A 17,805-nucleotide genomic window follows, 5' to 3' on the forward strand; every position below is an offset into this window, starting at 1 on the left:
GAATATAAGAACAATATGTTGTATAAGAAAAAATCGCAAGTGTAAAGTTTACTGTAAAATAAACTAAGTGTTGATAAAATGTCTCCACCCCCTTTAAAAATTTTTTTTTTAGTTGCAGAATGATGCAATATCTTTCATTTTGTTTATTTACTTTTATGTGGTGCTGAGGATCCAGCCCAGGGTCTCGAATGTGCTAGGCGAGTGCTCTACCACTGAGCCCTAAATATGCCCCTTTTTATTAGTTTGACTACTCACTTTTTTTCTTTTGGACAACTCACTTTTCTTGCTATTCCTAGCTAAAGGAGCAAAATTTAGATCACCACTGTTTTCTAAATGTGTGTGTGTGTGTGTATGTTTGAATGTGTGTGTGTGTGTATATATATAAAATTAAACATAGACTCTATTAACTTGGAATATGTGTTTATTTGGATTAGGGACTGGTTAAGTCTCCAGAAATAACCATGTATTTTCGAAATGAGCAGTATTTAGAAAATAGTGGAAGGCTTGTTTAAGTGGTATAAGGTTTGAGTTCACACAGTTTTTTAGAAGGGCCAACTTTCCTTTTGTAGGTGCTTATTTAGAACTCACAGTGAGACAAGGATTATGTTAGATTGTAGAATCGTTGGAGAGTCGTTGGAGGGAATAAATCTACAAAAGATGAATTTAATTTACTTTTTGTGGTAGTTGGGATTGAACCCAAGGGCATTCTTCTGTTGAACAACATCCCCAGCCCTTTTTATTTTTTATGTGGAGACAGGGTCTTGTTAAGTTGCTGAAGGCTGGCTGGTTAACTTGCAATCCTCCTGCTTCAGCCTCCCAAGTTACTGGGGGTTATAGGTGTGCCCCACCATTCCCAACTGCTTATCTTTAAAATATTTTGTAGCATTGAAATGTAACTATGTTCCTCTCTTTAGCGAACTGGGAAATAAAATAATAAATAATATGTGCAGAAAAAAATTTTTGAAACCAGAATATTTGGTTTGAGAATTTCTTTGTTAGCCGGGCACAGTGATGCACATCTGTAATCCCAGCGGCTTGAGAAGCTGAGGCAGGAGGATCATGAGTTTAAAGCCAGCCTCAGCAAAAGCTAGGTGCTAAGCAATTCAGAGAGACCCTGTCTCTAAATAAAATATAAAAAATGGCTGGGGATGTAGCTCAGTGGTCAAATGACCCTGAGTTCAATCCCCTACACTCCCTCACCCCCAAAATAAATAAAAAGAATTTCTTTGTCATCTGTTGAAGCATTTCGTTTGCTAGCCTATATACTTTTTTTTTTTAAGAGAGAGAGAGAATTTTTTTTTAATATTTATTTTTCAGTTCTCGGCGGACACAACATCTTTATTTGTATGTGGTGCTGAGGATCAAACCTGGGCCGCACGCATGCCAGGCCAGCATGCTACTGCTTGAGCCACACCCCCAGCCCAACTTTTTTTTGAATAAATAAGCAGTTTAGAATGAAAAAACTAAAATAGAAGTTATATTATGGTCTGACTATAAAATTGAGTCAGACTTTGAGAGTAGATGTAATAATAGTCCTCAAGTCATCTTCTTGAAAGTGGTATCTCTTCCTGGAACAAATGAGAATGTTTGTTTATTATACTGGGAGAAAAAAGTTTGAGTTCCCATGTGTTCTAACGTTCTTTTTTTAAAAAAGGCCAACTTTGTCCTCTCTTATGACAGTAGAGTAAGGATTTTAGGTTGGTATGCTGGAGGACAATTAGACTTGCGTTATGCATTCATTTTGGTGAAGTAGGTGGAGGATCCTGTAGGGATGTAACCAGCACTGTATTTGGTATGCTGTCTTGGTCCATTTTCTGTTGCTGTGACAAAGTACCAAAGCTGGGAACTTATTAAGAAAAGAGGTTTATGGAGATCAGTTTTAGAGGCAGGAAGTCTGATGAGATCAGGTGACCAAACCCCTTTGTTTGGTCTCTGATGAGGTCCACATGGTGGATGGCATTACAATGGCAGGAGCTTGTGTGGAAGAGATCACATGGTGAGCCAGGGAGCCAGGGACTTCTTGTTGTGTAACAGTGCACTCCCAGGAACCAACTGGGTTTCTGTGAGAACTGTGTTATTCCCAATGTGGCAGTGACCTAACTAACCACTTTCACCTGCCCTTCACCTCTTAATACTGTCAATTAGGGACTAGAGCTTCAGCACATGAACCCTTAGGGAACAAACCACATCCAGACCTTAGGGAAAGGATAGGAACCCTGGTATAGACAAGGAGATCAGATGTTTCTCAGTTCTGGATAATGTCTAAAGAACAAGACAGCTTTTTAGGTCCTCTGACTTGGAAGTCCTCTCAGGTGTCACACAGTATGGAGCATGGATGATCACAGTTTTAGAAGTGGTGGCCTCATAAGTGGGAACACTGTTACTTAGGAGTATCTGACTGGAGACCCGAGGTATCCAGAAGTCACAGGCAGCGAAATGAATTAGAGTCGTGTCTTTATCACTCAGTGCATCCAAACCCTGATAGCTCTAATTCCCCACCTGCCCTCTACCCACATTGAAGAAGAATGACCTGGAACTAAGGGGCAAGTGCTGTCATCAGATCCCCAAAGAATGGTGAAAATGCCATATTCTCTTTAATCCTGGAGAAGACAGGATCGAGAAGCCTGAACACTGTATTGCCAATGTATGTTAAGTATGTCATACTTTTTCAGATACAGTATCTGAAAAAGTATGACAGGCAAAAAGAATAAATAAAAATCCCCTGTGTTTAATTCATATTTACTAAATAAAATAAGACCCTGAGTCCTGACTTGTTGCCTTTCTTCATTTACTATTTCTTGAACCCTTCAGCGTATGGGGGCTTCCTTCCTACATGCTGTACACTTCCCACTGCTCCTACAACATGATTTCTGTTGGGGAGATGTAATATTCTGTCTTATGGGCAGTCCATAATTTATGGAAACAGTTCCTACTGTTGACATCTTTCCTTTGCTGTTGTGAGCAGTGCTGTGATGAATATCTTCTTTTTAGCTATATATATATTTTTTCCCCTGTGAAATTGCTGAATCAAATGATAAGCATGTTTTCCGAGTCTTGAATGTGTATTGCAGAGGTGCTCACCAGAAATTGTGCCTCTTACACTCCCATCAGCAGTAGAGATGAGTGACAAGCAGATAAAATTTAAAAATAAGCCAGGGGAACTTGCTGCTTTAGGGAGTTTAATGTCAGGCAAAGGATGTGACAGGCAGTGTCACATAGGTTAGGTATAGATTAGGTAAAAAAGCAAGGAATTTTGGACTCAGAATTGCAATTCTGCCCCTTTTGATGTCTGACAAGTTATTTGATATTCCTGGTCCTCAGCTTTTCCTCTGTTAAACTCAGGTACCCATCTGGCCAAAGGTGGCGAGAATTGACCACAGTATAGTTGTGCAGTACAAAGTTTGTATCCCATCCCAGTTTGTTTCTTCTCTGTAAAATTATTTAGCATTTTCTTTGGAAATGAGCATGCATTCACAGGGGAGTGCTGTCTGAACAGCTTTCCCAGTTGGACCACAGATGCAAAGTGGCGAAAGCCCAGATGTACTGAACAGTATTCAATTTAACAAACTGAATTTAACTATTCTTAAATTCTCTCCAGTGTCAGGGTTGAGGTCTTGGATAAACCCACTGGGATTGGAGAAGCCCAATCTGACCTGGCAGTTGCTGTGGAAATCTATTCCTCCTTTGCAACTGATCCCCAGTGTGGTCCTGGGCGACAGAGGACCTGCGTGGCTATGCCGGAAATAGATTATTTTGTTACATCTTGTTCTGGAATGCTGCTTGGAATAGAGTTTCCGCTTCCCCCTTTGTAGAGCTCATTCTTCTCTCTCCAGTTCTGAAAAACTTGGTGACAGTTTTTAGTTGTAGGTGTTAGTTGTGAAGCAGATAAGAAAGATTTTTTCCCCCTGTGGATTCCCTCAGAATAAGCCATTATGATTTTGATGTTTACTACTGTTGTAGGGATCACTAGGTAAAATATTTTTATAGCGTCTAGCATTTTTATACATTTTAAATGACAGATGTTTAACATGGACTCAACATTCATTGGAAAAGAATTTGTTTATTTAAACTGTCAAGTTACTGTTAGTTTAAAGTAAAGCATCACTTAAAATTATACAAGGGAGGCTGGGGTTGCAGCATTTTGATAGGGAATCCGCCCGGTGTGCCAAGTATCAGGCCCTGGGTTTGATTCCCAGCACTGCAAATAAACAAACAACAACAAAAGGTAGTATTAAAGTAGTACGTAAGTACTAGGTGGTCATTAGACAAATCAGAAAATATGGGTGAATAAAAATTTAAAAAGATGGGCTGGGGATATAACGTAGGGTAGAATTCTTGCTTGGTGTGTGTGAGAAGCCCTGGGTTCAATCCCCAGCATCACAGTGAAAAATAAATAAAAGAAAATGATTCTTTGTCTCTTTTTAAAAGATGACCATGAAGATCCATTGTAGTTTTGTTAGTGTTTAGGTTTTGGTGTCTCACCTTACATAATCACTCAAGATGAGGTAATTGAACATTAAGGTGATTTTTAAAAATGTAGTATTTACAGATTGGGCTTTGGCTTTGAGTTCTGTTCCGCTACTGTTTATAGGGATCACCTATAACCATCAAACTCATAGATGTAAAGTATTTGAATCACTAAAACTTGACCAGATATAAGTTTAGTTTTCCCCATTCGGCTCTTCCTTCTTTCTTCCCATGCTGTTTCCCCTACTCCCCCATTTTTTTAGTACTGGAAATTGAACCCAAAGTCTCCCTTGTGGTAAGCAAATGCTATTTTGAGGCAGGGTCTTGCATTGCCCAGGCTGGCTTTGAACTTGGGCTCCTCCTCTTTTGGCTTTTGGAGTCATGAACTGGCACCACCATCTGGCCCCATTCCATTTCTTTCCTTACTGTATATATTAGCCCCCAAATATCCTGTGATATAGTATCTATGACAAGAAAGCATGTAATTCTAAAATATAGTTGCTGAGTATTAAAATGTTAACTCTTGGTTGTGTGTCATGTTTACTGTCAAATTTTGTTATAAAAAATTGCATTATATGCAAAAGAAAATGTTACACATATTGACTGTGGGCCAGTATTATTATTATTATTTTAAAGGCTATAGAAAATACCTTTAAATCATGAAATAACTTTTACCCTACCACCTGAGTACTGTATTATGATTTTTTATTTTAAAAGCAAAAGAAGGCTGGGTGTAGTGGCGCACACCTATAATCCCAGTGGCTCTGGAGACTGAGACAGGAGGGATCGCAAGTTCAAAGCCAGCCTTAGCAAAAGCAAGGTGCTAAGTAACTCAGTGAGACCCTGTCTCTAAATAAAGTACTGATGTGGAGATGTGGCTCAGTGGTCAAGTGCCGCTGAGTTCAATCCCTTCCCCACCCCACCCCAAAAAGCAAAAGCATTAGTTATTTTGTTGAGAGTTGGCTAATTCTTATAGGTTACCATTAAAAGTTAACTTGTAGAAGCCTAGGTTCTGAATTTTAGGAGGCTCTTCTAAAAACTTTGTAGCCTTGTTTTCATTATAGATACTGTTTCTCCTTGAAAAGCAACAGTTTCAGAAATAAAACATAATAGTTTCTAATTTGGATTAACTTTAATGCTCTCTCTGTTTTGCCTTGAGGTGAGGACAGTCTTGAAGAGAAGCTGCACAGAGCTCCAGCCCTCAAGCCTAGGTGGTTCATGCCCCTGGAGCCCATTTTCTTGCTGTATAATTCCTCAGGATCATTCCCCACTCCTGGCTAGAGGTTCTCAATGGAGAATGTGTTCCTGCCAGGTGACTACCACGAAGTCAGTCATTCATTTTACTCCTATGTGTCTGGTAGCCCTGTGTCATTATCCTGACACTCTTAGTTTTATATCTTACAAGGAGGACATGGGAAATTTTATGTGAAAAAAGGACTTTGAGTATGAAAGTTGTAAGTATTGGCCCTTATTTCCACTCTTTGTAGCTTAGTTGAAAGATATTGGTTGTAAACCAAAAATACTGTATTCTAGGTTCTCTAAGAATAAACTTTCCTGTTTCACTTTTCTTCAAGTCATGCTTTGCTGTAGCTGTCATAGCCCATTCCTCTGCTTAAAATGATTTAATAGCTGTCTCATCATTGCATCTGGCAGTGATTTGAGTAATAAAAATTTTGATGTCTCACTTGAAGGAATTACAAGATTCAAACACTATTAAAATTTATTAGTCTTTAAAAAATTGACTCTATCTATAAAAACATCCTTGGATTTGATCTTGTTTACTTCTACACTTTATCATTGGGTTACTGTTGTCAGGTTTCTTTTTGCTTGTTTGTTCCCTACATATTCTAGAAAACGTGGGCTTTTTATTTAATGCTGGTTTGAGTTGCTGGCTTTGGCTTTATATTATTCTTTTTCTCTTACTCCTGGTCAAAGAACCTTTCTGTCACTCACCCATTCCTTACGTGTTACATGACCCACTTCTGTTTTTTTCTGTCAAATATTGTTGAACAGTATGTATGCTGCATTGGGAAAAAAAAAAAAAAATCTCTGTATACATGGATATAAAATGGGACCACATGCTTGGAAGGATTGGCAATTTATTATTATCTGTCATGTGTAGTTTAAGAGATGTCATCTTACAGGTTGAAATCCCATTTTTGCTAGATAGTATAGAAGAGGATTCTGTGGTTGGGCCCTTTCCTCATGTCATACTTCAATATTTCAATGTTGAATTGGCTGCGGATTCTTGCACAGGATGTGTCATCTTTTAGTTCTTTGGCTTTGCTTGTGTTATTTATTCTAGAATAAATTTCTTTCTCTTCCCCTGACTGCCACCTACTTATCCTTTGTGGCTTAGTTCAGGCATCCTATTTCCTTGGGAGGTTGTCTATTTGTGGTGTGTGTGTGTGTGTGTGTTTTTACACTAAACACTCTTGAGATTTTCTCCTGTGAACTACCTGAGGAAGGAAAGAATACATTAATTGCTTTTTTGTGTGCACATAGATATAAGTTCAGATAAGTTTTTTGTTGAATAAAACAGTGCATTTAAGACACTCAACTTGGTTATTTCAGGCATGATGATAGAAGTTAGAAGAAACTGATAATGATTCTGTGGGAAGTGGTTTATCAAAAAAGATTTGGGAGCGGGTGTAGAAAACCTGCAATGAAGCAGATTTCTAAATCAGAGTAACATTAGAGAGATGATTAACATAAAATACATCTATGGGTAGCTTTTAAAAGAATTGCCTCTTTGAGAAGGAATCAGGGCAGGAGGTTCAAAACAATCCCATCTAGAAACAGACTAGAGTTAAGCTTTTGTGAACATTTCTTCATGCCAGCCAATCAGAAGACAAGGTGCCTGAAACCACTTTTTCCTTTTGATTTGTGGTTCCTATGGTAATAGAAAGAGAGCTTAGGACATTTCTCTCCTACCTCTCTTAATGAACTTTTAGCTTCTGAAAAATGCGAAAAGCTACTGTTCTTGTCTTTACTGACTTAAAGTGTTGTTTCTGCAGAGTGGCCCTGGTATTTTTGATTGTATACTGGATATGGCAAAATTAATAAATACATATCAGCTTCTTTGGCTAATGTTATTTCATCTAGAACCTGCAAATTCAATCTAATTGGCTATTTGCTGTTTATACCAGAACCCAGAATGAATCATTTCCTGTTTTCTATGAACAATCCTGAATTAAGAATACTGGTCATTACAAGCAACTAAATATGAAATTATAACAAACATTTTCGAGTTTTTCTATATCCCTCAACATTCCTCCTGGGTTTCTCTTGAATTTGAGAGTAAAGTCTTTGAAGGAAAGAGGCTTAGTTTATTTTGATGTTGGCTTAATAAGTAGATCAATAAATATTTGTTAAAATTGGTTAAGTATCCACAGTATCAGAGTTACGTTCCTGAGATGTATTTTAACAATAGTACAGTAATCCAGAGGTTTAATAATAGACCACTGTAAGTTGTAAAAAGGCAAAGAAAAAGATAATAGTCTGCATTGTGATTATAGCTGAGTTGAAAACATGTTTTTCATTATTTAGGTAAAGAATGATGGATAATAGTTTATTCTAGAATGATCAACATAGGTTTCTTACCAAGTTCCTAAATTTAAAAATAGAAACTTCAAAAATCAATTAATGTTATGGTCCTAGATGCATCTTAATGCTCTTTAAATTGATGAATGTGGTACTTTTATTTTTATCCATTATTTTCAAATTGGATCAATGTCTTCCTGGTCCATTAGGCAAAAGGAACCTTTTCTGAGCACCGAGTATGGGTTCTTTTATTAAAAGATAGGTGTTTCCTAGAATGGCATTTTCCATTGAGTAGTGACTATTTTTTTCCCCCCAGCAGTGTAATTGATCACTTAGCTCTAAGGCAGTTGCTTGTAGGGCAGTTCTAATATGTTTTAACTACCACCATCTTTACTTTACCAAATGGATAATAACACTGATCTTGAATTTGGAAGATCCTAGTTCTGATCTGAGAGTGGAGACCTGTTGGATAGGTTTTTGGCAGTTGCATCACAATACCAGATTGAGTGATGCCTAGGGTCAGACTGTCTTGGTATATTCTGTTCTGAAGCAGATAGTATAAGCTGTAGAACAGAGCGAAAGGGACCCTGACCCCAGTTCTGGGGTGAAATCAATCCCAGCTCCCACTGAACATTACTTAATCTCTTGAGCCTATATTTTCTCTTCTCAGTGTTGGGGAAAGTAATGCCTATTATGTGAGATTATTGTGCAAATGAGATGAGATAGCTTTTGTATCTTTCTACTGTGGGATCTAGCATGGTGGTGACACCTAGTAGACCCTTAGTAAACACTGACATAGTTCTTTATACCACATAGTATCTACTGTGACTTGTTATAAAGGTAAATTCTTGGAAATAAGAACCTTAGAGGGTCCTTTAAAACTCTATATCAAGCTTTAAAAAAGCTTTAACACCAAATTTGTAATGAATCCTTAATATTTTGAAATAAGTTAACAGAAAGTTTGCTTTATGGCAATTTTAAGTATTGAATAGATCATTAGAAGTTAGAAAACTATGGGAAGATAGTTTTTTGATTGTTAATCTGAAATCAGGGGTTCGAGGTCTTTAAGAGTTACTTCCAGTTCTCATACTCTGTGATTTTTTTTTTTAAATGAATGTGAAACATTGCCTTAAAAAAGTTCTAGATCCCAAGTTATCAGCAGAACAGTCATGTTAACTTGCAGAGAGATCTTGACTCTTCTTACTGAATAAATGAAAATCAATTTGCAAGTGAGTTTAAGTGTTAATTTGATATTATTATCTGAGTGCAGGTGTAAACCTTAAACTGTGTCCTGAGATCTGTGTGGATCAGATAACTACAAAGTTTCTAAAAAGGAAACCTAAATTTAACTACAAGATATTGGGAATTTATTTAAATGAAATAAGCCATATAAATGTGTAGCCGGGTGTTGTGGCACATACCTATAATCCCAGTGGCTCAGGAGGCTGAGATGAGGATTGAGGGTTCAAAGCCAACCTCAGCAGTTTAGTGAGACCCTAAGCAACTTAGCAAGATCCTGTCTCTAAATAAAACACAAAAAGGGCTGGGAATGTCAGTGTTAAGCGTCCCGGTTCAATCCCTGGTACAAATAAATAAATAAATAAAAATAAAAAACAGAAAAAAAAGTGTAAACATGTTAGTGCATGCTGGTATAAAAATTCTTTTAATAAGAGTGTGCTAGAATACCACTGGGTAGAGAATTTATCTTAGTGGAATCAGAGACAGGATTAATTTCTCTTTCTAACTCTGCTCTCATTTAGCTCTGTTCCCTTGCACCTTGGACAGGTTGTTGTTTTAACAAATCAAACTTTCCTCTCCTGGTTCTTGGTTTCTTCATCTGTAAAGTTAATATCTATCTTTCAGGGGTTATTTTGAGCGTTTACTATGTCAGCTGTCTAATAAATAACAGGAGCTTAATTAATGACAGCTACTTTCATCATATTGTACAAAAATGTTTTCAGCATCTTTTCTGTGGTTGGCATTCTATGATAAGTAACTGTTGGGACAACAAAGTATGTGTGCCTGGAGTGTCAGTGATGCACTGCTACTGTGTCATCACTGTGACAAGCTGTGGCTGTTATAAGCTCTGGAATTAGTGCTCACATTGGAAATGTATGGTGTTTTCTTTGTTACCAGAGAGCTGCTCAATTTTTTATTCCATTCGATTCTTCTGATTTTGAATTCTTAAGTGCCTTTTTAAAACAATCTCAATATTGTTTACATTAAGGGTGAACTAACTAGTAAGTGACAGATGTTGGATAGAACCCCAGGTCTGATCTCACGCAAAGCCATCTTTGCTTATATTGTAAATGAAGTGAGCATAGAATTTATCCCCCACACCAGAACTCTTTGAGAGTGAAAATTATGCTTGGACAATTAGTGTAAACCAGGAATGTCACAAGCAAATGAGGATATTTGGCTATCCTATTTATAGCCAGAATGAGCAAATTTATGACTGTGAGTCTAACATTTCTGCACTATTTTGATTAACCTAAGCACCCACCTTCTTTTTTTTTTTTTTTTTGGCATGGTTATTGATTTTTGCCATAGTAAATTAATTGCTCTTAGATCTGAGACATATTTATTGAATACCCTAGTCTAATGGTTATTAAATACCAGCCTTATGCTCATTTTTAATATACTTTTCCCCACAATTCCTTTAAAACCAGCAGGCTTCTTAAAAGGGTTTTGAAAGGATAAATCAGTTAAGATTTAAATTCATAAGACTGTCAAGTGGACTTGTGCAAGAAGTCCACATGGGCATCCTCATGGTTCTCAGCGTTTTTTCCTTTGACAATGCAGAGATGTGGAGGACACCGAAAACCGGATGTGTTGAGCAGCCCTTTTTGTTGTCCCTCCTCTTTCTTGTTCCTTTTGCCTTTCTCTCCAGGTCTGCTCTGATCTTACTTTAGGGAAGTGCAGGCCACACACACGTGGTGAGAGTTGGGGTGATTACAGATGCCTTCCTAGAGGCATCCTGGTCTTGTGGGGAGAATGTGGGATTTGGGAGCAGACAAACTAAAGTTTGGAATCCCGGCTGTCCCCTCCATTCCTGTGTGTCCTTGTGCTAACCACCCTCTGAGCCTCGTTTCCTGGCACCATGGTGTGAGGATTAGGGTGCATGTCTAAGGTGCCTGGCATGTAGTAGGTTCTTAGACAATGATGGCAATTATGATTATATGATTTAGGCAGAAACTGTTGCTTTTATGAAATAATAGTCACAATCTCACCACTAATCTTGTTTTATACTCAAACTCATAGTTCCCTTTAGTGGGTTTTCATTTAAACATTCTCTCTCCCTCTTGATTCTGTTTACTGTATCCTGAGAAATCAGTGGTTGGCAATGGAAACCTGTCCCTGGGACAGAATGTGGGCCCTCTCCCAAGGGTTCAGTGAGCTGCCGAGGGCCATTACTGACTTCCAAACCGCTCGGGTGCACCCCTGCCCCAACTAACATTCAAGTTGCCTGTGTGAAGGAGTGATTTGTTGCGGCCTCTAACTGCTTCTTCTCTTCCTTCCTTTTTGTCATCCTGCAGTGTTCTGTGCCAAGGTCTTTGTGGCTAGGCTGCGCCAACCTGGTAGAGAGCATGTGCGCACTGAGTTGCCTGCAGAGCATGCCCAGTGTCAGATGTCTCCAGGTGCCTCTCTTCTTTCTTGTTGTAAATGTGTTTTTACGTATGCCATGAACATTTGTTGAAACTTGCAGTAGTGTGTTTAATCCAATGTTAAGTCTGCTAAATGTTCTGTGTAACCCTCTGCTTTCCTCCAGCCTGGGTGCCCCACATGGAGGAGTTAGTACTAGAGGGGCCCTTCTGAGCGAGCGGGTCTTTGGCTGAGCCCTGTCCTGCTCCTCCTTTTCTGCTCCTGCTTTTTACTCTTTCCCCCTCACCTTGAAGTTGTTATTCTCATGTTTAATAGTTGTGCATGTGCCCAAAACAAACAAACTAAAACAAAAGAAAAAAATCCTGACATATTTTCCATTTGGCTATCTTTAACAGTTCTTCATTGAGTTGGGAGGGTTTTATAATTAAAGTAGTGATTTTTCTATTTTGAAACTCATCCTTTTGGTTTGCTTTCTCTCCCCCATTCAAAAAAGCAGTGGGGGAGGGAGGGAATCCCTGATGTTATAAAGCTTCAAATCAAAGTTTACAAAGATCACAGCTTTATGCTATGCTGCAAATAACTGTTAGTTTGGGCCACCTCCCAAAGGCCAGACCTGATACCTGTCCTCAGGGTCCACCCAGTTTTCCAGGCCGGGGCCGGCAGAGAATTCCACAGATTAAAGTAAATACTTTTTTGCGGGTGGGGTGGGTGGCATGGGGTTACTCCGGATAAAACTGTGCTAGTGGAAGTGTAGCTGGTGACATTTTTCAGGTGACTTCTAAGAGAGCCAAGGCCAAACCGAATTGTGGCTTTGTGAAGCTCTGTTTAGAGAAAGCATGTGTTTAATTAAATTGGTATTGGTGGTAATATTTAGTTTTCTTCATTGCATATTCTAAACACTGATATATTTTTCTTTAAAAAAAGCAATATTAAATTCCTGGCATCTGGATGAGACTGATCTGTTTTAGGAAACTGTAAAATTAGTAAATTTGTTAGATGGATATTATTGATGGCATGGGTGACTTCAGTGTTTTCAAGGTTATCTTTCTAGTCACGTTCACAGTCTTTAAATGGAACTGGGGGCCTAGGAAGGAGGAATATGTCCTTGGCATTAGGTTGGGCATTTTATTTACCTGTTGTCAAATGTTCTCTGTAGCATTAGCATGGTTATTGCTTCAGAGTGCTTTCTTTAGAAAGCCATGCTGGAATCTCACTAACACAATTAGCTGGGGAGTAAATTCAGTATAAGGCTTGGTTGTCTTTAGATTTAATGTAAGAAGGTAGGTTTCCAGGTGGTAAATTCCAGGAGACAGGAATTGAGTGTTCATTGAGGCTACAGTATAATGTATGTTTATATTTGGAAAAGCATCTTCCTTGCATGTAATGTAATTGAAAAAAAATGTTGTTGCATTGGCAGACGGTATTGCATCTGCTCTCCTTGGTTCTGTGTAATGGGGATTTGCGTTGTAATAATAGTGTGCTTTTCTGAAAGTGATTATTTGAATGTTACATTTGCTTTCTAATGGGCTGACCCAGTTTTCTCTGGAGTTGGAAATTCAAGCAGGGGAAGAATTGTTCACTGTCTTGAAGCGCAGGTTCTATCTATTGCAGTTAAAAGTAATTGACCAGTGGAAAGCACTGTTTAATATATTTTAGTAAGAGTCTTGTGAATTCTCCAGAGGTGGAGTGGGAGGAAGTGTGGGTTCCTACCTTGATGAATGTGTGGGAAAATGCTTCAAAAGTTCTTTGACTCATCTCTCACAGTAAAAGCCATTTAAGAGAAAAAAATTGAAACATTGCCTTCATTGAACCGAATTTTAGTGAATGGAGCTAATTAGAAGTATGTAGGTAATTTTATTTACTTACATTTTAATTTTCATTAGTATGTAATTGAGGGTATGCAGCACAATAAAATAAATTAAGCACTTAGCTGACTAAAATTAGCAAGTCACTATTCTGTCTTGTTCCACATGTCTGTGGAAAGTGACCAGGTTATTAATGAACCCGGAAGATTTCCTTCCTCTCCACTTATTTGTTTTGTGTATTATTACTACTTTAAATAAAAACTTGTGTATGGATTTTTAATTTGTATGTTTTTCTTTTACATTTAATTTAGTATTTTTGTTGTTTGTTTTCTTTTTGTGATGCTGGGGATGGAATCCAGGGCCTTCTGCATGTGAGGCAAGCACTTTACCACTGAGCTCCACCCAGCCCTTAAATTTACTTTTGTCTTATATATTTTAATGACACCAGTATTTCCCCCTGTACTCATCTCTAAACAGTGTTAAAATTTAGTGCCTTGATTTGAGTTTGAAGTTTCAAAGGATATCTGTTGTGTATATGTTACTATTTTTGGTTTATCAGAAGATGGCTTCTTGACATTGCATGCCTCTTGGCAAAGTTACTTTAACCAGGGCAGAGAAGAGAAGGGACAATATCCCTGAAGAGGACAGAACCTAGTTGGCATGGCTTGGGCTGTAGAGTTTCATGAAAGGATCCCCCTTAAAATGACCACACTGGGCTCACTGATGGTTGCACCTTTAGTTGGTTTAGCCAATCTATATATTATCAGTCAAGAGTGTTCCTTGTGGGAGAGTAGTTGCCTTGAGGCATAATTCAGCCACTCCAGATTTGGCCATTCCTGAAAGGGGAAAAGGAATAGCAGAGACTTAAAAAAATGAAACTCACTCACTACCCACTGTCCTTGGTGCTTCAGGGAGTGTAAGAATCATGATAAGCCTGCCTTTTTCTGATGTGAAGACTGTGACGGGCGGATGAATCCTGTTTGACTCAAGTTAATATTTACAAAACTGTGAGGTGGTGGAGCAGGCATTTGACCCCACATTTGCCCCATCCCCAAATTTCTCTACACTGGAATGCCACCTTTCTATAGTTTTCTATCCTAGTTTTGTTTGTGGAAACTTTACTATTGAACCATACTATGAATGGTTCATATTATGTATGGTTCATTTAGTCATTATTTGAAAAGAAAAAAAAAAGTCAAAAGAAAATCCTGTCAAATTTTATAGGGAAAAAAAAATGGCATTCCTTTTGTCAAAATGAATGAATTCTCCATCAATTCAATAAATATTTGCTGAGCATTTGGTATGTGCTGGGGCTTCTACTAGTGCTGGGCATGTAAAACAAACAATATAGAGTTGTTTCCTGCTCTCAAGGAGCCCACTGTAGCCAGCAGACCTGTGAATGAAAATACAGGTTGAACTACAAATGAAGAAGCCCATGCATGTGTGTGTATGTGTCTGTGTGTGTGTGTGTGGGGGGGGGAGGGAGTCAGACAGGGAGAGAACTGTAAAGTTGGCCAACCTATATGTTCTTTTAAAACAATGTGAACCCATTTTTTATTTAATATTTATTTTTAGTTGTCAGAGGACACAACATCTTTGTTTGTATGTGGTGCTGAGGATTGAACCCGGGTCGCATGCATGACAAGCCAGTGTGCTACCACTTGAGCCACATCCCCAGCCCCAGTGTGAACCCATTTAAACTAGGACTAACCCTCTACATATTTCAGAACAGGTGAATTGGAATATCCGGAGATCTTTGAACAAGCTGAGCTGAGTCAGTATTTCATTTGCCTCATATATCCAGATTTGACCACTTGGTTGTTTCGTCAGATAATCAAAGAGTTCAGACCCTGTAGAGTATTGATTTGCCCAAGATTCTGGCATGAGATTAATACTGATGTTAATAATAGTATCTTTTATTTTCCACTTTCTTTCTGTGTTTTGGACTCTTGGCCCTAGGTTATCTCCTTTGTTTCTTTTGAGGGAAGTTACCCATGATGTTTTTTTTTTTTGTATATGAAGTTATAGAATTGAATTGACTTGCGTGAGGCTACACATTTGTTTAGGTGACAGAACTGGGTTATGAGCCTCGATCTGGACAAATGCAGAATTAGTATTTTAGTCACCAGGTTGTAGTGACTGACCATTGCCATCTTAAAACTTGGCAGCTGTCATTTTAGGTTAAAACAAATTCCCCTTAATTTTTAGTGTCATAAGTTTGTTTCTTTATTGGTACTGGTGATTGAACTTGGGTGCTACACCATTGAGCTATATCCTCAGCCCTTTTTATTTTTTATTTTGAGACAGGATCTTGCTAAGTTGATGAGGCTGGCCTCAAACTTACCATCCTTTGGTCTCAGCCTCCCAAGTCACTGGAATTATAGGTGTGCACCATCATGCTGGGCTCAGTGTCAGACGTTTAAAGCTGAATTACACCTGGAATATAGAGTTTCCTTGTAGTACACTAACACATTTTCTTAGGAATACTGTGGCAGCCTCATTTGGGGAGTGGTATTAGTGACAGGTTTTTTCATTAGTAGGGCTTATTGCTTGGGATGACAGTGAGGATCCTGTGATCAGGCTGTAGTGCCTCCTTCCTGGCTCCAAGGTGTATATTCCTGGGCATTGATGAGCGCAGTGTCTTGACAACTGTCTTGCTTGTTGCTTTCCCAATCTTTGAGTACATTCAGTGAGCCACAGTGGTCCCAGACACTGTGGTTGACACTTACCTTTGCTGCTGACCTAAGATGATATTTTTTAGAGGATGGAGGTAACTTGTAGAAAGAACCCTGGTTTTGAAGCCAACAAACCTAAATTCTAGTCTTGCTCTTTCTACTTAGTGTCTCTGGAATGCCCGGACAAACTACTTTCCTTACCTGAACTTCAGTTTCCTTATCTTTAAAAGTGAAGGGCTTTTGTGAGGTGTAAGAAGGTAAATTTCTCCCTCCTTTTGTGGGGGATGAAAATGCATTTTTCTTTGCTTGCTCCAGGTTCTGTATTCAAGAGGTAAAGTTCCAGTCTTAAGAGTCTTAGATTCCAGGATGGGTTCAGCAGAAATTGTAAGAGCCCCTGCATTTGGCTGCTGGGGAGAGTTCTCCTTTTGTGCAAGGCTTGCTGCCTTGCTTTTGTCTCTTTCTAATGAGCTTCTGGGACTTTGTAATTCCTTACTGATTATCCTATTGCAGTCTCCTTCTGAAAATGTGAAGGCTTGGAATAACCTTTGGACTGCTGAGTGGGAGAGCCTGCAGTATTTTATGAACACTGAATAGCATTTTTTTTCCTCTTCATAAGAAAGTTTACAAATATAGTACCCCCACATCCGTTGGTAACCTCACCATCCATTACCACCCAGAGAGAGTATTTCTTGCTATTTTAGGATCATTCCTCTTCCTGTGTGTTGGGCAGGGAGGAAGCCATCAAATTGTTCAGGTTCTGTTATGAGTTGTATTGATGACTTCAAGAATGGTGTTTCTATTGTCCATGGAAACATAGTTTGAGAGGAACAAAGGGAGTGGGGGCTGCTTTGTGCCCCCTCCCACTTCTGTGTCACCCAGAATAGCTCTGGATTTGTTTGGGGCTCTAAGGGAGATTTTATTTAAAAATCTTTCTACTATGGGAATTTCCAAATGAATTGTTCAATTTAACCTGAACAGATTTCAAAATTATACTATTCTTTAACTTTTTTCCAACACCCCCACCCCCGCTGGGTGTGTGTGTATTTTATAGCAAATCTAAGATGGTTTAGTTGAAAAAAAAAAAAAAAGGGTTTGACAAATCACTCCTGTCAGCATTTAAAAAATTTTAAATAAGATTCAGTTTCCCATGATCATTTTTGACTAAAGTTTAGAAAAACATCCATAGAACTGTATTGTACATGTTCTTCAGTTAACGTTTTTCCTTAGCATATGTTGACCACCTTTCCAAATGGCTTTGCAATTTTTTTTATTGTTGTGGCCAATTCTCCCTATTGAAGGAACTTTAGGGTTATGACTTTTTAAAATATCAAAAGCACTTCACTAATTTCACTGCACATGTATCTGTAGGATTGCATGATTACATTTGCACAATAAAGTCCTATAAGTGCGATTGCTTGTTCAAAGAGTATCAGTGTTTTACTGTTAATTAATTCAATGACCTGTTTAGAGAGAATTTAAATAATCTCTCCCTTTCAATGCACTCCTCCCAAGAAACAAGTATCACCAGTTTGTCACAGCTTGTTTTCTCTGTAGGAAAATTTGCACCCCTATAACTGTGGGGTTTTTCCCCTTTTTGGAATAGTAAAAATGGATTCCTCTTAGAAAAAGCACAATTCAACTTCTTTTGTTTGCTTTATTTTCTTACCATTATGTTACTATAGACATGTCCCTAAATTAGTAAAGTCTGCTTT

The 17,805-nt window shown here is 38.3% G+C and overlaps 1 protein-coding gene across 7 annotated transcripts in view; it reads left to right on the forward strand.

The window, feature by feature from the left end:
* The window catches only part of Fbxw11 (F-box and WD repeat domain containing 11), a 121,788-nt gene that overhangs the window by 30,170 nt on the left and 73,813 nt on the right, over window positions 1-17,805 (forward strand). Inside the window, exon 1 of one of the 7 annotated variants that reach the window (XM_071611992.1) lies at window positions 5,750-5,779. The exons of the other annotated variants lie outside the window; for them this stretch is intronic. Coding sequence (XP_071468093.1) covers window positions 5,765-5,779 — 15 coding nt within the window. The 5' untranslated portion in view covers window positions 5,750-5,764. Of the gene's footprint in view, window positions 1-5,749; window positions 5,780-17,805 lie in introns of those variants that run through there. 7 annotated transcript variants of the gene reach the window in all.

The sequence above is a fragment of the Marmota flaviventris genome, chromosome 5 (assembly GCF_047511675.1).
Source record: "Marmota flaviventris isolate mMarFla1 chromosome 5, mMarFla1.hap1, whole genome shotgun sequence".
NCBI classification, from domain to species: domain Eukaryota; kingdom Metazoa; phylum Chordata; class Mammalia; order Rodentia; family Sciuridae; genus Marmota; species Marmota flaviventris.